General features: G+C 34.4%; 1 protein-coding gene across 1 annotated transcript; it reads right to left on the bottom strand.

The window, feature by feature from the left end:
• Positions 1-18,278: 18,278 nt before the first annotated feature.
• On the bottom strand, positions 18,279-20,064 carry LOC145325172 (uncharacterized). The gene is made up of 2 exons (XM_080168037.1): positions 19,933-20,064; positions 18,279-19,438 (listed from the first exon to the last, which is right to left on the bottom strand). The coding sequence occupies exon 2, from the start codon at positions 19,417-19,419 to the stop codon at positions 18,424-18,426; it is 996 nt and encodes a 331-aa protein (XP_080024163.1). The 5' UTR covers positions 19,420-19,438; positions 19,933-20,064; the 3' UTR covers positions 18,279-18,423.
• Between the last annotated feature and the right edge of the window lie 1,261 nt (positions 20,065-21,325).

The following is a 21,325-nucleotide window of genomic DNA, read 5'->3' on the forward strand; positions in this document are numbered from 1 at the left end:
CTTCTTAGGACATATGAGAAGCTTCAATGTAAAGGAGAAACCATATCGGTTCAGCGGTTAGCGAGAACCTTCGTAACAAACAGACAAACACACATAGAGTTATCATACAGTTATACAGCCTGTTATCTTTACAGATAATGCTTTGTTTATTTTAATGTTATATTTTAACTCACAGTATGAGATAAACCTTATATACATTACCTTGACAAATTATCAGCATGCTTTATGTGTATTTTATACACAAGAATATAAGACAAGGAGAAAGGTAGGGTAACAATTATGTATAAATTTAAAAAAAAGATCATAAAAAGATAATATGTAAAGTGTGGACATTTTAATAGCGCGGCCACTCTGTAATTAAGTCTTTCTTTTTGTCAATTTTCTTTAGGAATAGCAGCAGTATAGCAAATATTTTGTTCGTCTGTTAAGATATCGCTGCGTACTGAACCGATTTTTCTATATTTTAGGATAGCTTGGCGTTAGTTCTATAATGGTTTAGGCTATTTTACATTCTATTCTCCCCTTCGACTACAGAATCGTTAGATGCTACTGGCAAAACCCCTGGTAAGTTAAATATAGGATTATTAAAATACTTAAATTTGTCATTTAATTCAAAAAGATAATTAGCAACATCAAAAGAACTTAGACAGAACTTTTTTGTTTTCAAAGTATTTTTGTTGGTATTTATGTAGCCCAATCCTTAGTTAAGACACAACCTAAGACTGCACAATGTTAACATTTTTAAGGCTTAGGGCAAAACAATTTAACCGCCTTTTGATAATGTTTTCTTTACATGACCATATTTTCTTCTTTTTGATACCATCTCCACAAAGAGGCTAGCTTGTAATTTCATTACTTCTTTTGTTTGCAGCGCAGCTACTCTTTAACTTAATGTAAGTACATTGAAGTCAAATCTTAACTGAAGTAAAGCGTCTCTAGTTTCCATATTAACTATCGAATCTTAGAATTCACAAAACAAAAGATATAGGGTTTTTAAAAATTAAGGTTGCATACACGGACATCTCTTATTGGTCAGTTCGTTCATCTAGTAGAAGGAGAGGTAATGGAGTAAAGGGGTTAGATGGGGGGAGGGAATGATCGTTATTTTAGTCCGCTACAAGTTTAACTTTATTAGAGTACATGATAATCTGGTGTGAGATCAAGGTAATAATAAATCCATTCGAATACCCATTATATTTTTAATTGGATGCGATTTTCATAATTTAGTTTTTCTTTAATTAAGCTTGTTTTTAACATTACTGCACCACTTTTGTACAAAATCGAACTTGTATTATATTATGTTACATTAGTCATGAAAATGCTAATGTTTTTTTTCTTTTTAAGATTTAAGAATATAAATATGGGTTAAAATATCATCTTTAAAAGAGATGTTTAAAATATTTTATGAAACGTTTATTTTTTTATATAAAAATATATTACAATCATTTATAGGTAATGATAATTTATATAAAATGTCAGAACTGAATAAACAGAATATAAATGTATAAGTCTGAACAAAATTGTAATTAAATTTTTGCAAAACTACTTAATTACAGGATACTGATTAAGGACTTGATTACAGAGATGCTTCGCTTATGATATTGTACCTTGTTGTAATAGGAATCAGTGTTCCAAAAATCAGATGAATAGTATAATTATTCAAATTAAAAATTTGTTGTTACGCTTCCAAAACTGTACCTAATTGTTATAGAAATCATCATACAAAGTTTACAATCGATAGGACAATTCTAACATGTTTTAATTAAAAAAAAGAACAATCTGTTACGGACGTACAAACGGACCGATTCTATTTAAAGAAAAACTTCGCTTGAAAAAACAACAACAAATTATTGAAATATTATCCTTTTTTATTTTTACCATATACTGAGTTACGTTCGTTATTCAATTTATCATTTTTACAAAAAAAAACTAAAATTATGTGTTTTATAATTCATATAATATGTATTAAAATATAGTGTTTATTTCATTTATTATGCACGGCAAATATAAAAGAACAAGAACACTCATGTCCATATCTATAGAATCGGTAACAAATTTACAAGAAAGGTAGAGAGGGAGAGAGAGAGAGGTAGAGAAAGAGAGAGAGAAAAGATAGATAGATAGATAGATAGATAGATAGATAGATAGATAGATAGATAGATAGAGAGAGAGAGAGAGTGAGAGAGAGAGAAAGAGAGAGAAAGAGAGAGAAAGAGAGAGAGAAAAAAAGATAGATATATGTATATATATAGAGAGAGAGAAAAAAGATAGATATATGTATATATATAGAGAGAGAGAAAAAAGAGAGATAGTAAAGATAGAAAGAGGGAGAAAATAAGAGAGAAAGAGAGAAAGAGAGATTCTGAGAGAGAGTGCGAGAGATTGCGAGAGGGAAAGAGGGAGAAAGAGATAGACAGAGAGAGAGATATGATATAATTTCACACAGACAATTTAAAATATTAGGAAATATTTTTTTTTTAAGCGGTAGCTGCGTTAAATGAAAGGACAAAGGAAAATCTCTAGTTATATAGCATCTGCGCTACTATGTAAAAAGCACAGAGAAAACACACCGCATAACAAACCATAAAGCATACATACATACATTTCCAGAGTTTAAGAGATAATAAGAATGGCATTTAATCCGAATTAAGTATTATCTTAAATATTAACTTTGAAACAATTATTAAAAAAATATTCTTTTCTACTTTGTCTGATGTTTGATATGATTTCTAAGAATATGAAGAATGTCTTGGCATTCATGCATGCGCAAAAAAAATGCACCTTAAAGACTTCTAGATAAATGTAGCAAAATTAAAGAGATAAGTAGCATATCTGCCCTTACCTCTGTGGGGGATATTTAATGTTACGCATTTTTTTCACTGCACATGATTTTCTCTTTATCCTTAGACATTTCCCATTTCTCACTCTATAAAATTATGTTTTAAAGGTAGAAATTATACCAATATTTTGGAGGAAAAAACCTATAAAATTCATCCCAACCTGTAATTTTGGATAATATCTCAATTTCTAGCGGACAACCCGGGAGAAAGAAAAAAAACTAGGATGATTATTTCCAAAACTTAGGGTAGTGTGTTAAAATTAGAAAATTTAACATTTAAAAAAAAAGCTTAGACGTCCTTGCCTCTATGATATAAAGATTACCGCCCAAAAAAAAAAAAAAAAAAATCCCCAAAATCTTTAATTTGAATTTGCATCTTCCCCCCCCCCCCAAAAAAAAAAAAAAGCTTGGACGTCCTTGGTTATGGCCTCATATATATCATTCTCATGTTGCAATTATCTATTAACAGGGTCCAAATGAATACAACATTTTTTAAACTTTATTTTAAATTTTAATTTTTTTAAAAGTAAATAATAAATTTTGTGATGGTTTCGTTCTTTTTACAGATTCGATTTTCTTAGGAGGGTGGTGGTATTGTCTCCCAAAATAGTTATAAACCCTCCCTGTACCTATCAGAAGTTATATTGTAAAGGAGAACCATATCGGCTCTGCGGTTAGCGAGATCCTTTGCTATACACAGACACACATACAGAGGCAAACAACCTGGTACTTGTATATAAGGATACATTTTTTTGTATACGTAATTAAAGCTTCATACATTGTGTTAATTATAGAGTAGCCACCCTACTCTAAAAGAGGAAAAAAGCAAAAAGGTGTTTAAGCACATTTTTATTTAAGCCTAGAGAAGGGTAATGAAATGGGATGGTATCAAAGATCAGGGAGAGGTAGTTATTAGTTTGTTTGTTTGTTACTTTCTTTAGGGTTAGGTTAGGTAATGTTTGGTTCTATGTTTCCCCACAGTGTTAGGGCTCCCCTTTTGGTTAGATAAGGGAGGGGAAATTTCATTGCTCAATAGGCACTTTAAGGCAAAGTACAATTTATTTTAATCCTAAAATAAACTTGATTCAGTCTTATACAAATGTAATTATAATCATATAAATTAAAGACTCCTTATTATTAATAGTTAATTAAATAGTTAATTTAATACTAACTATTATCTATAATACAAAGTAGCTTGATGTCTGTCCGTCTGTCCGTCTGTCTGTCCCTTAAGATCTTGGTAACCGCTGAACCGATTGGATTCTACTCTTCAGGGTATATACCTATTGGTCCTGTGGTGGTTTTAAGCTATTTTCTTGGGGGTGGGACACCCCCAACCCCCCCAAAAACAAAAGAAATCCCCCCCATTTTTTTTTTTTTTTCTTTTTTTTTTTTGTAGAAGAATTCTTTTGTAGAAATATTCTTTTGTAGAAGAATTCTTTTGTAGAAGATTTCTTTTGTAGAAAATTTCTTTTGTAGAAGATTTCTTTAGTTCTTCTTGTTTTTTTTTTATTTTTTTTGTTGTCATCTCTTGGGGCAAAGCCCCTAGAGGCTAGGGGCGAAGCCGCTAGTTTAATATATTTTTCATATTAATATACAGAAAAAAATAAAGTTGCAACAACGCAGGAGAAGCATAGTAACGAATGTACAGACATGACAGAGCTATAGAGTGGCTGCACTTCAAATAATTAGAACATCTTAGGGTAAAATAAATTAATGATTCACATCCCCAATCCCTGGGTTCTTTGGGAAGATATTGGTCTTTTGTAAAATGAAAATTAAAGGGTTGATGTGAAACAATGCCTCGAGGTTTTGCTTAAAATAACATTATAATCAAGGAAGTGGATGTGTATAAAATAGTAGAAATAATAAAACTGAAGATTATGCTTCTTTTTTCTCCAGAATCATTCTTGTAGCATAGCCACACTGTAATTTAGAGTTTCCGTCTGCCTCCTGTATGTCAACCAGTTAAAAACGTGATTACTCGGCTGCTATTCAAAATGAGCATCTGAAACTTTTTGTGAATATTCCTATTATAAATTTTTCTAAGAAAGGTTATTTTTTTTCTAGGGGCGATTTCTTTTTTGGAGGGTGAAGAGAAGAACATTCTCTTAAAATAATAAAATATTCCCTAGGCCTGTAAAGGAAAAAGCTTAATATACAAACCATAAAAGCAGAATAGAGGCAGGATAAAAATATATTCCCTTTTTCTTGTTAAAATTATTTGATTAAATATCAAAATAATTATATGTATATATTATTTATGTTTAATTAAAAATATTGATTTTTATCTTACGGAGTTATATTAATATTCTATTATTTATTCTACTTTTAAATAATACATAAATTGAAAGATTTTTCAAAATTTTGTGGAAGATTTTTAAACTGGTCAAATGTCTTTCTTTTTCTCTCACTTTTAACTCCTTTCTTTCTTTCTCTCTTTCTCTTTCTCCCCTTGTAAAAGTATAAAGTTCCATCTTAATGATGAGTATCAATAATAGATTATCGGCCAGGCAAACCAAAACTGTCCCCCCCTTTCAAAATAGTGTTGGTTTTGTACAGCAAAATAATTTATTAGAGTTTAGCACTTCTTTATATTTCAGTTATCTTTGAAAAAGCTATAAAAAAATAACAATTGAAATAGAGAATACGTTTAAACTGAAAGCTATAGTTTGTATAGTTTGTATTTCACAAAATTATTTAAGTGTCAAAATATTTACTTAAAAAAATATGCCTGTATTGAATTTGCCGTATTATTCCCAAAATATTCTCCGATACAGTTCTTCTCATAGACGAAGGAAAGTCTTCGAGAGGCAAAATCTTGTTTTATTGGATTTCTGGCACATATGTCTAAATGAATAAGTAAAATTCATATTTTTGTTTGTGAGTTAACCTCTTTTATGACAAATGTTTTGTATAGAGATATAAATATAAGTTTCTTTCTTGAATAGAAAAACTTACCTGTTGTAATGGTTTTAAACTAATACAAACCTTTTATCTTCCTTATTGGCTTTTAAGTTACCAAATATTGCATTTTGCTTGTTGCAATTCTGCCAGTCACCAACTTAACTCCCTGTACAACTAACTATCTCCTCTCTATAGTTCCTTTCCTATGCACTGTAAAAAAAGATTCTACAAAATATAATACCTAACTCACTTCCCTTTACTGAAATAAGATAAAGTTTAGTAAAACAAACCGTAAAATCTTTTATATCTATTTAAAAATCTACTAAATCTAATTTATATTAGAAGGACATAAACGAATAAAACTTGAAAAAATCAGGTTATCATCTATATTTATTTAATTGACAGTATTATTATTTAATATAATTAGATACTTTTTAGAGTGCATTTGAAGTTCATCAATATTTGATTATCTCGTGAATTGAGTATCCGATATCAGGTTAAATGATACTGATACCCCGGGTCCCTTCCATCGTGTCAGCTACTGGCCTTTTATTCCCCCCCTCCCCGTCCCATTAGTTATTACAGTTTAGACCATTTGGCTTTAAGAGACATTGATTCATTTCCTAAACATTAATAATAAGGAGACCATAGAAACCAATCATATTATTGTATCTGTTTAAATTAAACATTTGATAAAAATTAAATTTTATTGTTCTTATTTTGATCATCTGTATATGGTATATCAAATTACGTTTGTTTTAATGAAATCATTTTTGAAAATCTTGGAGATATAGAAAAAAGAAAAAAAGGAAGGATACATATAAATAAAGAGAGAGAGAGAGAAAGAGAGAGAGAAAGAGTGAGAAAAAGAAAAGAAAGAAAGAAAAAGAGAAAACCTAATATAAAGATGTATTACAGGTTAAAGAAAGAATAGACAAACATATAAGAAAACCTTGTTACTAAAATTCTTAAATTATCAAACATATTTTAGATTGTCTGTATGTGTTGGCTACTAGTCTTATCTCTCTTTAAAGAGAGGGGAAGGAGGGAATTTTGCATCTATTTATCTCATGACAATATAACCAAAACAAAATAATATACTTAATAGGATGCTCCAAATATTTATATAAAAAATTTACATCCACATATCTCATAAAAAATGACCAAAACTAAATAATCTTCTTAAAAGGGTTCTCCAAAAATTTTTATTGGCATTTAACTTTAGTCAAACAGAATAGATATGCATTACTAAGGAAACATTTACAATATAGTTTATATGGAGACTATTTTATAAAGTACTAGCGGCTTCGCCCCTAGCCTCTAGGGGCTTTGCCCCAAGAGGTGATAAAAAATTAAGGCGAAATTCGTTAAAGGACCAAGGAAATCTTAAGCAAAAAAAGAAAAAAAAGAAAAATGGGGGGAGGGGATTTTTTTGTTTTTGGGGGGTTGGGGGTGTCCCACCCCCCAAGAAAATAGCTTAAAACCACCACAGGACCAATAGGTATATACCCTGAAGAGTAGAATCCGATCGGTTCAGTGGTTACCGAGATCTTAAGGGACAGACAGACGGACAGACAGACATCGTTCTACTTTGTATTATAGATATCTTGTATAGCAGTCAAGATGTCATTCCAACAGATAAACTGAAGGTAATTGAGTCATGGGATAAGGCACCTATTAAAAAATTGCTCCTCCTGTTATATTCAATCAGTTGGTTTGTTTTGTTGGACACCCTATTATATGACATTACTAAACCAGGAATGGTATTCACAATTAGAAGTATAGATACGACCATTACCTGATTAACAAAAGGGAAATAACTTGGTGGGAGTTTTTAAACATTTTCCTCATAACATGCATGTTTACAACTAAATGTTAAAAGTTTTAGAAGAAAAGCATTTTATACCTCTTCCTTTTCCTTAGATTAAAAGATTTCCTTAGTTAAAGGTCTATAATTTCTGTAATTATTACTAATAATAATATAATATACTACCTGGATTTTTTCAAACATGCATGTTCTTGGATTTAAAAAACCTGATTTGAGGGAGGTATATAAGAATGATGCTTGGCAATTATGTTTACTTAAACATATCTTTGTAAAATTAGGTATGTTCTTAAGGGACTACTTACACCCCCCTCCCCCTCCCCAAGTATCTTATATTTTATACTTACAAAAGAACCTCAAGTTGGAGATAGGAGTCTTAATTACAACACAGTTCCAAAAGTTTTATGAACCAGTTTTCTTATTCCTTGGCTGAAAAAATTTGGGTACTTGAATTTTCATTGGTTAGTTTCAAATTAGCAGTGTTCAAATTTGTCAACCAATAATTTAAATCTCAAAATGTAATAAGATTTTCTATCTAAATAGAGGTTATTGGGGAGTGGGGATTTAAATGTCCACTAACGCAATAAAAGATTCTGGGGATTGGATACTATAGAGTTTATCATGCAATTATCATATAAACTAAATTGATTTTATGTACATACATTTATCCTTTATTTTTTTAGGTCAAATTGATAACCCTGATATGTAAATTTAACATTACAGCTGGTTTAACCAATTTTAAACTAGATTATGATGTGATTAGCCTTCCACTTTTTTTTGTTAATTTAATGGCAAAAAGATTATAAGGCTGTTAAATATCCTAAATCATCCACTGACCTATATAAAGCTTTTTTTAAAAAAAGAACTAAATATGTTCAGTTATTGACGAGATCTTAACAGACAACAAATCTTTACTACTCATATTACAACATGATTGGTAAACTATCTTTTTTGTGTGTTAAACAAACTTCATTGTTCACTTAATTATTCAATTTAGCATTAAAAAGTTGAATGGTTTAAAAAGCGTATTTTCCAATGTTGCAACCTATCATTGAACAAAAATACATTAAAGTGAATCTAATCCAAATTCAAAGAATTTATTCAGACTCTTTTTTTTTCATGACAATATCCATGTAGTTTAGAAAAAGATACTTTTTTTAACCACTCAAATGTAGGGGTATAATTTCATAACTTTAATCGCTCTAAAAAAAGTGCTTTAGGTTGGATAAAACGGTGGATATAATACAGGATTAAAAGAAGCTTACCTGAAGCTATTAACTCTATATCGTACCAGCCATTTCAGAGATATCTTGCTGCAGACACAAACCCTTACCGTCAAATAGAAGCTTCATTGAAAAGTGGGAAAACTTTTGGTCTTTTTAAGATTAAAGTAAATATGTTTTTTTTTTCATTTTTATTCAGTAAAGAGTACAAGAATGCAACCCAATGAAAAAGGTTAGACAAAAGTGTTTAATACAAAATCATTATTAAATTTAAACGCATTCCTTGTTTAGGTTACATTATTAAGTACTCTTAAGCTTCTGCAAGTTAGCCGCCGAATCTTGATACATGTTACCAAGATATAGAATAAAACAATTAGCCGGTAGCCAACTGCCATTTAGAACTATATTTGCAGCTGCAGTCTTCTCAAAGCAGTATTCATTTTACCGGCCAGGGATCCTTTTCCGTTAATCCGCAGCTGTCAGTCGGCTATCTTAAAGTATATTAAGAAATTATGCGAAATTATTCTGCAACTTGAATAGAGTTACTTTTTATTTGCTTGCAAATAAATGCATTCCTATTCTAACTGAAAAAGAATTTTCAGGTTTTCAATTGAGCCAGGACTTTGAAAGAATTTAATTCATATAAGGGATCTAATTATTAGATATATTGTGGAAAGATTCAGTAACTATACACAAGCGAACTTTTGTTTAGGTTAAATAAAGGTTAAATCTTTAAGGGAGGGGGGGGGGGTGGAAGAGATCTTAATGAATAAGAAAATATAAAATGGACGGTGTACATTCCCAATGATGATGAACATTATCCCTTCTGTAGTTTGAATTATCTATTAAATTAGGTTTGGACAGTTTTAAAATTGAACCAACCAAAGAAAATTCAAGAAAAGTACCCAAAGTTTTTAAGCCAATGAATAAGAATAAGCCAAAGGGTATCTGTGATAGCTATTGTTTCCTATCTTACAGGGTTCGTGTTCAAGAAATAGGTTTTAATCAAAGCAATCTTTTTTTTTGTTTAAATTAACAATAGTTCTTTATATATACCAACTAATATGTATATATTGGAGTATATATAATATCCCTAAGAAATAGTTTAAATGCTTTGATGCCTTTAAATGCTTTACTCTATCTTTCTTTCCTTCTCTCTTTCTTTCTCCCTCTTACTCTCTCTTTCTCTCTTTCTCTCTCTCTTCTCTCTCTCTCTCTCTCTCTCTCTCTCTCTCTCTCTCTCTCTCTCTCTCTCTCTCTCTCTCTCTCTCTCTCTCTTTCTTTCTCTCTCGTTGTAAAAATATTTCTTACCATTTATGTAATCATCAATAAAGGGTATCTAATTTTAAAAGGTTAACTAAATCCCAGGGACTGTAAGGTATAAGCCAAAGGGTTGTTAAATTGATGTAAAATTACTAAAATGAAACGTATTTATAAAGGATATAGACTGACTTAATCAAAACACTAAGATATACTTTATTAGTGCAAAACAATTTGTCATTAAGGTGTCAATATCAATTTTAGGTTCCAGGTATGATTCTTCAGGTCTCCAGCAAACTTTGAATGGCTCATGTGATATGAATTTTATAATTACATACTTCAAATGTCTACATGACTTATGAAAATCCATAGTCCCCAACGCCCAAATTTATGTCAACATTTATCATTTTTAATCTTTTCTTATTTAAAAAGATACATAACATAAACTCAAGTATTGAGAATATGAAGTGCTAAGTATATATATTGTTTTCAGTTAAAAAGTTTATTTTTATAGGTGAAGGAAAAGTTTGGCGTGCAATCAATTCCGTAAAATTTTTAGATTATACTAAGTTTCTGAGTACGACTAAATTTTGGTGCTTAAATCATTTAAGCAAAATAACAGAGGGAGAGGGCGTTGAATAACCGTATGTTACCACCCCTTGGACCCTGTTCCGACTTTCAATTGGGTTTTTGAATATCAGCAAATATCGTCGGAAATATACAAACACTGGATTCATTAAGTTATCTGGATTATACAGCTATTGCTATACTTATACATTTATTCTTAATTCACTTTGGAATACCAAAACTACAAAGACCCCTTTAAAAAAAAAAAAATATATATTTTCATTTCTGCACCTTCAGTGTGCTCCAAAAGTTTAGGGTCTAATTCTATGGAATTTTAACATATTTTTTGCTGATTTTAAGACAACTGTTACAATGATAACACACCAAAAAAAGATCCTTATCCAATAAAATTTCCAATAATAACTGAACACTTTGATCAAGTTTTTACTCAACTATACTTTAACACTAAACAGGAAATATTTCAGGGAGCTACTACATTTTCTTATCAACATTTTTTCTAATAGAGCAGTTTTATTACTTTTTTAAAATACAAGTGACTTCATACTTAGACTCTAAGGCTTGGTCACAGAGGTTTTAGGATGGACGGGCCCTAAATATAGAATAGCCTTGCTCTCAGAGAATTCATCGAGTGTTATACAAGTATACAATATACAAAAAGTAATTTCTTAAGTTTTCAATATTAGTATATTTGCATCGGCATATTTATAAGTTCAACATAATTTTACTAATATATATAAAGAGAAATATAAATAACAATATTGATATATAATAGATAGTTTAGATAAGATAAGATAAGATTTATTTTCCTCAAAGGTACAACATATTTTATTAGATATATATTATAAATTATGTTACTATGCTTGATTTGTTTGATTCATCTGGTTTGTTGTGTTTGGTGCAGGTTAGATAATAATATACATAATAACAATTATTAAGTACCTAGCATGGAATTGGCCGAACTTCATCTCCACCTAGTTACCAGGCCAGTTTAAATTGAATGGAGACAATATTTTACAATAAAAATTCCATGCAACATTGTACCAGATAGTTGGCATAACCCTTTAAGGGTTGTGGAGCCACTGGTGTACTTTGACGCTTGCCAAGCCGATACAATGTTATATGTGCAAATAAATAATAATCTTAACAATGAAACAATATCTTGCTGTGTATTTCAGACATCCTCCTACTATCAGTTGCAACTTCTCCAAGCGTGAATTCGGAACAATTAAGGAACCAAAACCTCCATAAGGAGTCGCTATTCCCGTTGAGATCCCTTTTCAGCTCCAAATAGACAGTTTCCTTTATATCAAATTATTTTCATTATAGAGTGGAGTTTTGTCCGGGTTTTAAGGACATCTCCACACCAATAATTACAGGATAACGGCAAATTTCGCGATAACACTTGGTCCAATCCAAAAAATCCAAAAAAAAACCAAAGAAAAGTCCAAAAAAGGACAAGAATACCCTAATAATAATCATATCGTGTACTTAAGTGAACAAGGTGTAATGGTTGGTTTCGATTCCTACGGAATCTGATTTTTATTTTTGAGAATGGATATAAAAAATCCTAAGAATAGGTCATATGCGATTCCTACGGAATCTGATTTTGGTATTTTGATAATGGGAGTGTGTCCCTAAATATGTATGGTTCGATTCCTCCGGAATCTGATTTTTGTGTTTTGAGAACTGGTCACAGCATGGCTGTGAATGGGGCAACAAAATGGGAGAGGAAGAGGGGGGGGGGGAGGGGGTTTTAAGGGAAGGCGAAAACGTATCATTAATCCATTGATTCCACCCCTTTTTGAAGGTAAAAGGGTGAAAGTGGGTCATGTTAAAAAAGACTGTGGCGTGCTATTGCGCGCGTAATTTGGTTATAGCTTTGCTTTAGTGAGGTTTAAATCTTACTATTGTTTAGACACGAAATGTTCGGAGAGGAAGAATACCAACAAATGTGGCAGCCGCTACGCAATAGATTGACAATAACATATGAACGACTTCTCAATATAGTTAATGGTGACAATGTCAGTGACGAAGTACGTCGTGAGGTAGCCCGTCTTCTATACCAACAGGGTTATTTAGAAACCGAGTTGGCCCTCACACTATACAACCCAAACAAGGACATGGAGTTTCATGAAGCTAAATTGGGTGAAATTGCTGAGCGGATAACTGCTCAAGAGGGGGCCTGTCTCCAGCTATAGTTCCAGAAGTTGGCCATTTCCGGTTTGAACCAGTTACGGTCAAGTTCTCTACGACTTTATATACAAGATATCCGCAAAAATATCCGCAAAAACACCCGCGGAAATGTCCACATGATGTTCACAAAAATCAACAAAAATCAACAATGAATCAACAGAAAAAAACTGCAAAAAGTTACTGATATGGCTATTGAAATATAAAATTGTTTTTGAAGAATAATACAGTTTAGTTTTATCCAAAAAAGTAAAAGTATTAAAATATCATAAATTATCATAAATTCATTGATTTGTTTAATAAATCCTAGATATCTTGCTATGAACTTTTATTTTTTATGAAGGATGTATAGAGTAATAGGATGTCTGTTAATATTTCGCTATGGATTAATTTTCATTAGCATAAAAAAAAGTGAAGTGAGAAACTGGTTAAAATAAGGGAGATGGGTCAGGGAATTCAACAGGTTAGGGGGAGGAGGGGGGGAAAAAACTAGAAGGGGAGTGGTGGGTGGTTTGTGCGCGGCCGTGACTTCCAGCTAGACAGACGGAGCGGCGCCTATCGTTTGGTATATACTGGGGGGGAGAAAAATAGGGGGAGGGGGGAAGAGTGGTTTTCCGGTAAAGCACGGCAGAATAAAGCAAAAGAATAAAGCAAAAGAGGGGGCGGGGGGGAGACAATTGGTTGTAAAGCATAGGGGGAATACGCGGGAAATCGGAAGTAGGGAAAGTTATTTATTAATTAATAAGTTAAATTAAGATTGAATAATGTATGGTATTAAGACACAAGGGGGGTATAAATATGGGGGTGGGTAGGGTCAAAGTTCAATTGTCTCAGAAATGTCAGATCAAGAAGAGGAAGTTGGACAAGGCCAAGGTGCTTTACCGGATGGGGCGCCGGAAGTTCCGGAGGAGGCTGGAGGAGAAGAAGATGTTCCCCTCCAAGACCAGGTGCAGGAGCTCATCGCCATGTTGAACTCAAGCGATGAAATCGATGATCCTGCACCCGTGCACGGCGTCCAGCAGCTGCTGAACCTCGCGGCAGTGCCTGATCTACTCCCATTTCCGGGGGTAGACAGGCGCTGTCTGGACCTCTGGTTTATGGTCAAGAGGAGGTTAATGGGCGTCGTGTACGAGGGCGACAGACTTATGTGGAGGAGATTCCGCCAAGATGCCATCGATGAGGAGATCCTCCGCATGATGTACTCCAACTATGGGTTAGTCGTGAGGCTAATTTCAGTAATGCCCACGTACGCCCGCTCCTTCCAGGCCAACATGGATTCCATCGCCACCATGGACCGCTTGGTCACCGTCCAGCAGGACCTTGTGGAGGAGCTCCTCCAACAGGAACCCGACGACGTCGATGACTCCAGCGACTACGACGAGTAGATGGCTATGCCCACTACATGAGCTTAACCAGTCCAGTCAGCGATAGTCATATATTAAACAAAATTTTCGATATCTAAATTTGAATAAATAAATATATTTTTGGTCAAAATTATGAAAAAACTTTGTTATTTTTTTATTAGATAAAATAGAGGTAGAGGTTGCGCGATTCGTTAGTTGCTTGATAAAAAATATATAATATAATAGAAGAAGTCAAAGTCAAAATATAAAATGTAAAATGAATAAAGTGGATAAGAAACAAACTATGCTAAAGCTACTCTATACATAGGTATGTATGTCGGTTCCTACGGAACCTACTCGTTGAGATTTGAGGTTAAAGAAATGCTGTTTTATTATTTTTTTGGTATAGAAATTAAGTGCTTACAAAAAGTCGAGGGCTAAAGATACGAATAGAAACTTAGTTAGAACAAAAAATTGTTAAATAGAGGAAGAGAAAAAATAAAGTATTTGCTTTTTTTTTAAGAAAGTAAGTAATAAGTAAGTAAAATATCTTTCTTGAGAATAATTTTATTATCAATCAGTTTAATTTCAAAAATAAAATATTTGCTTTTTTAAAATATTTGCTTTTTTAAAACTCAATCTTGTTTAGGTAATAAGTAAAACATTTTTTCTTAAAAATATTTTTATTATCAATTAGTTTAATTTCAAGTGGAAGGTTGTTGAATATAGTTGGGAAAGAGTTAAGAGGGGCGTGCAGGAGAAAGTTTCTATTGGTGCCCGGTTCGTAAGCAAAGTTGTTCCTGTTCCTAGTGCCATACGTATGTCTGTCTTGAACAAAATTCCAGGTGTTTTCGAAAATTTTGGGAAAATTGCCTAATTTATAGGCGTGCATAAATTTACAAACATTGAATTCAATTAACAGGTTAAATGGAAGTATGCCATTAGATTTAAAGAATTCAGCTGTGTGAGCTCTGCTAGGTAAATTTTCGATTATTCTAATGGCTTGCTTCTGCAACTTAATGATTGGTGCTAACAGATACATAGGACAGGCAGTGAACAGGAGACAACAATATTCGATATTCGACTTAATATAAGAAGAATAGAGTAGCTTTAAGTGTTTCTTGTCCAACAAATGACGCATTACTTTCATACTATAAATTATTTTAGAGACTTTGCTATAGACTTTTTCAAGATGATAAGAAAACTTCATTTTCTCGTCCAATTGAATTCCCAAGTGTTTGATACTACCCTCATTGGTACCGCTCACAAGATCCAACTTAGTGATTTTTGACTCATCATTTTCGTTATGATTATTCATGTTTACATAGACTTCAAAGTTGGTCTTAGCGGCGAGCTCAGCGGGGGTGAGTATCTCACGGGGGGAGGAAAAGACCATACATTTGGTCTTGCGGGGGTGAATAAGAAGTTTATTGGCATTGTACCATTGGGTCAGTCTGGGGACAAGCTCCTTTGCAAGGTTGATCAATTGTATAATATTCTGCTTTTCAATGAAGCCCACTGCGTCATCAGCAAAGAGATTGATTAGGATCTCTTCACTGCATGAAACAAGGTCATTGATAAAAATCAAAAAAAGAATTGGTCCCAGGACTGACCCCTGAAGTACGCCAATGATAATGAATTCAATTGTGGAGGAGAAAAGGCCCTTAAAATATACACGCTGTTTCCTATTTGCATAATAACTACGGAACCAATCAAGTGCAACCCCCCTTATCCCTGAATTCTCCAGTTTGCTAAAAAGGATGTCCCTATTTATCATGTCGAAACACTTCCTTATGTCCAAAAATATGGCCATACAGGAAGTGTCTCGACTGAGTGCTTGGGTGATCAATGTGCTTAAGTTCAATACATTGTGAAAGGTTGAGATTCCTTTCATGAAGCCAAACTGGCGGTTGCTAAAAAAAGACCGATCTTCCAAGAACTTAACCAGCGTTTCACAGACATATTTTTCAATGGGCTTGGAAAAGTTGTCAATGAGTGAAATTCCTCGATGATTATCTGCCTCGCTGAGTGAACCTGATTTGTGAAGGACAACTATTTTGGAAGTTTTCATTTTTTCAGGAAAAGTGCCATTTTGAAGTGATAAATTATAAACATGTGTTAAGGGAGTGGCAATGGTATCAGCACAGCGAGACAGAACATACATCGAGACATCATTTATGTCTGTGGAACGCTTAGGTTTAATACTACGAATGATATTAATAACCTTGAAGGGGTACAATGGCTCAAAGAAGAGGGAATCTTGACATGGGGGTGGTAAATATTCAAAGAAATTTTTGGGGGTGGAAGGAATTTCAGGCCTTAGGGAAGACCCAATCTGACTAAAATAACGATTAAATTCATTAGCTATTTCTTGGTCATTTTCAATTTTGTTTGGGCCTACTTGAAGGTATGTGCACTCAGGGGAAGATTTACTAAACCCAATGACTTCCTTTAGGGTTTTCCAGAGTTTTTTCCCATCCCCGTTTGCATCTCTTATTTGTTGTCTGTAATATTCAATCTTTGCTCTTCTCACTTGCCTATTGTAATTATTCCTATAGACATTGTAAATACTTTCATTTTCAATTGTTTTGTCTTTTAAAAAGTTGCTGTACAAAATATCTCTATGCAATCTACAACGCAATAAAAAGTCTGACATGAAAGGCTGCTGAGGCTGGGTACGTTTGTTTTTTCGTTTTTTTCTAACTGGACACTTTTCATTATAAAGTCTCAAAAAGGTTGAAATAAAGTTATCATAAGCAATGTTTGTGTTGTCTTGGTTTAAAACGTGATTCCAGTTAGTGTGGTAGAGTGCATAGTTTAAGGCATCAAAGTTTTCATCATTCAATTCTCTTTTTTCAAAGAAATCTGGAGGTTTGGGTTTATTTACTCTGTCTATTCGGAATGAATTAATAATTGGCAAGTGATCGGAGATTTTTGAAGTTAAGACAAAGGAAGACATTAGGTTTTGAATAAAGTTACCTACCCCGAATAAATCAAGAAGGGTTGCAGTGGTTCTAGTTACTCTAGTAGCTCTGGTAACGGTATTTATGATACCGTTAAAGGAAAAAGACTCAATAATTCTCATGGAGTTGCTATTTATATTATTTATTTTGAAAAGATCAAAATTGAAATCTCCTACAATGAAGTATGGTATGCTTAAAGCTGCTATTCTATCAATCAGGTCCAAAAAAAGTTCAAAAAATTCTTCTATTTCAGCACTACTCTGATTGGGTGGCCGATAACAGTTTAGTAAGCAAAACTTTAGTCCATTGTGGGAAATTTTTAAGCAAATAGATTCAAGAATATTTTCTTTAAATGAAAATTTATCAAATAGTTTATCTACTTTATAATATTTGCTTACTAGAATACCCACCCCTCCCCCCCTACTTTTTGTGCGGAGTTTAACATGCCAATCGTAATTATTAATTCCATAGCAATCCATATTTACATCCTTATTCAGCCATAATTCTTGAAAACACAGAACATTTAAGTGGATATCATGTTGTCTAAAGAAGTCTACAGTGGAGACAATATCATTGTATTTAGAATGTAATGACTGACAATTAATACTAAAAATATTGAGAAGGTTTTCATTGAATGTTTTCAGTTTCTGTACGATACCTTGTTCACTTGAAAAAACGCAATTTATTCCGAATTCGTTCTCAAAATCGTTAAAGTAGTCGCCGTAAATCGGATTCATAAGATTTAGACCAATGTTATCGTTTAAGTTACCGTAATCCTGGTTAATCTGATCATTAGGGAGGTTTGTCATAGCAGAGCTGGTCCAGGAGCACCGCAGGAGGAATCGTCTTAACATCAAGTATGGACATCTGAAACACAGTAGATATTAGTGGACAAATAAAAATAGGTAATATACAATATATTATCGTTAAAGCGAAAAAAATTACCATATTTACTATGGTTATTCCGATAGCGTTTAGTTTATGTGTGTGTTGGGGGTGGCAACACATTTCAAGCTAGTTTAGTTCCCCCTACTCATTTTCATACAAGTTCCAAGTATTTTATATGCTAATCAGCAGAAAAATAAGAAAAATAGATTGAAATTAATATGCTATGTTGGCGTTCTAACAAGTTGGGTAATATTTAATATTAATATTATAATAATATAGAGTTTACGTGGATATAAACATTAAGTTTTTCGAAATAAATCACTTTGTAAATGAATTTAAAAATGATGATAATAATTTTGTTAAGTACCTTTTTTTCCGACGTATAAGATACTTAACCTCATGATGTGATTACCGCCTTTGTAGCTTTGCTTTGCTTAGCTTTGTTGGCGGTGTCTCTAGCTTTGGCCCTCGTGGCCACAGGATCAGAAGGTGCTGAGTCAACGACAGGGGCAACAGGTACAGAAGGTGCTGAGTCAACGACAGGGGCAACAGGTACGGAAGGTGCTGAGTCAACGACAGGTGTAGATGCGGCAGATGCGGCAGACGTGGCGGCAAGTGCGGCGGTGTGTGTGGCGGTAGGTACGGCAATAGATGCCGCAGGTACGGCGACAGACACGGCGGCAAGTGCGGCAGACGTGGCGGCAGATGCGGCGGCGGTCACGGCGGCAGGTGCGGCGGTGAGCGCGGCGGCAGGTGCGGCAGTGAAATCAGCTGTAGCGGCGGCTGCGGATGCGACGGCGGCAGGTACTGACTGTGTGGGCTGTGCGGCTGGTGCAACGGCTGTATGTGCGGCGGTTGCGACGGTTGCGGCAGAGTCTATGGGAGGGAACACAGCTAGGTCCCCAAGAGCTGGGGCAGGGGCAGACGTTAAATTATGTTGAATCGTGCTGGAAGGGTGGGCTGTGATCGTACTAAACTGTCTTGGGAAGTCATCCTCTGTTAAGTCAGCCTGATTAGAGAAGAATGTTTTCCTTTCCTCAGGCGCTAGCTTGTTGAAACAAAGGATAGGCGGTGCCTCTGACAGAAAAAAATCCTCGCTTCCAGGTATGGGTTGGGCCATTTCCTTCAGGTCTTTGCCAAACGGGTTAAGGCAGCGTATCCAGCGGCTGCCGTTCTTGAGCTGAAATTGGACATGTTGGCCAGCGACTTTGGCCCTCGAAATCTGGTTTGTGGCATACACAAAGGTCATGGTCTTCCTGTTGAGGTCGGACATATCTTGCTTCGCCTGGACTAACCTATTGGGGAAGAACGGGACCGGTGACGCGTTGTTCCTGGGATTGAACCTCTTGATCTCGGCGTTGTAACGGTCAAGCACAGCCTTCTTATTGTTCATCCACGCGTCGAGGTAGGATCTAGACATAAAACGAAAAATAAAAACGGGGATCTGGCCCTTTGTATATGGGAGCATATGGGCACGCTCGACGATATCACAAAAATGTGAGGGAATATATTCTAATTCTCCACGTTTAAGAGCGGCTTCAAGGGTGGGCCTTATAATGTTTCTAAATATGATAAACTCTGTAATATTTTCACGGCTCCACGGCTGCTGAAAATTCACTATTCTACAACTCCAATCGCGGCACCTTTGCTCTCTTATCGAGTTTTGTAGAAGTTGAAATTTGACGAAATTTTCTCTCGACGATTCAATAGAGTTTAAATAGTCTTTTTGTTGTGTAATCGTGGTCCTAATCGCTTTTTGTTCACTTGCAACAGATTTAGCATCTACGAAATTTTCTATACCTTCGATAGATTGAATTTTAACATTTAAATCTGAGACTCTCAATTTAATATCGTTTATTTCGGTTTTATGACTGGCAAAAGTACTATGAATAAGCTCATCCCTTACCTTAGCTATATTCGCATCGTATTCTTTAAACTTAACATCCAAAGCAGCGTCCAAATTTGTTTTAAACTTTGACCAATATTCTGGGTTGTCACACGTACTACAGGCCATGATGAAGTGAAGATGGCGGAACCGAGGGTGCTGAGTGAGTGTGGGTCAGCTGACCAATGGTGGGACGCGAAAAAATGTTAGCCAATGGGAGAGCTTATTTGTCGGGAGTACTTTGCGCCGGTAAAAATGTTGCCAGACCGATAAATTATCATAAAATTATCAAAAAAAAATTTGAGAGTGTTTTCACCAAAAATTGTTCATTAAGTTAAAGCGATTAGGTTACACATAAGTTAAAAAAAAACTTTTAATTCATTAATGTTTTATTTTCACTTTTTTTGTGTTAACAATTGACCGATACGTTAACACATACACATTGCCAGGCCTAAATACGAGGTGCCCTCTGGCTACAGTGTCTTCCCTTTCCTCCAACTGCGGAGTGACCACGGGCAGTGGGGAGAGGGGAACTAGTTGAGAGAGAGGGGGAAGGTAGAACTGAGCTTAACACATGGGGTAGGGCGGGGGAGAGCTTGCTAAATGCGTGTGCTCAGCCCGACTCTCTGACCTTCTGAGAAAAATGGTGTTATGACCGTTTGACCGCTCCCTGACCGACTTTATGACCGATTTTTGTCCGGCTTTTACTACAGACATATATCATGAATATCATGGCTTCTATTACAGCTAGAGACCTATAATTTTTTTTGGTAAATCCTTGAGCAACAATAAACAGATAAATTATTAATTGGCGCCGCCAACCGCCGTTTTACCGCCGTAACCGCCGAAAATGGCGGTTTCCGTTATTTGCCGTTTTTCGGCGATGATCAGAAAAAGTAATTTTTTTGTTATGAAAATTAAAAGTTCGTCCTAAAATTTGGTCATCCTAGCTGCAAAATTGGCCGCTCTACAGCTGTTTTAATATTTAGCGGCTGGCTGCTAAAAAGCGGCTAAGGAGCGGTCTGGCTGCTATGACTAGAAAAAGTAATTTTCTCTAAAAATACACATGAACCACCAGAAAAAAATTTTACGTCTTTATCTGTAACAGGAGCCGAGATAGAGGGGGGGGTCAATATGACCCCCCCCCCCCGATCTATTAAGGTGGGAATAGGGGCCCGATCTGTAAGGGTTAATAGATTGACTGAACTATCTTTATCCTTCTATTTCTATTCAAATTAAACCTGAAAGGGTCGATGACAAATTAATGCCACGCTGTATCACGGGATGGGGGCGTGATTGAAATATGTAGTATACTCCTTTGATTAAACTCAATTTACGGGTTTTTATATAATTGCAACGTAGTTATAAGACTTTTGGTAGCAATAAATTGAGACGTTGGGTATCCCTCTAACTG

The sequence above is a fragment of the Acartia tonsa genome, chromosome 7 (assembly GCF_053477335.1).
Source record: "Acartia tonsa isolate MP-2025a chromosome 7, ASM5347733v1, whole genome shotgun sequence".
NCBI lineage: Eukaryota > Metazoa > Arthropoda > Copepoda > Calanoida > Acartiidae > Acartia > Acartia tonsa.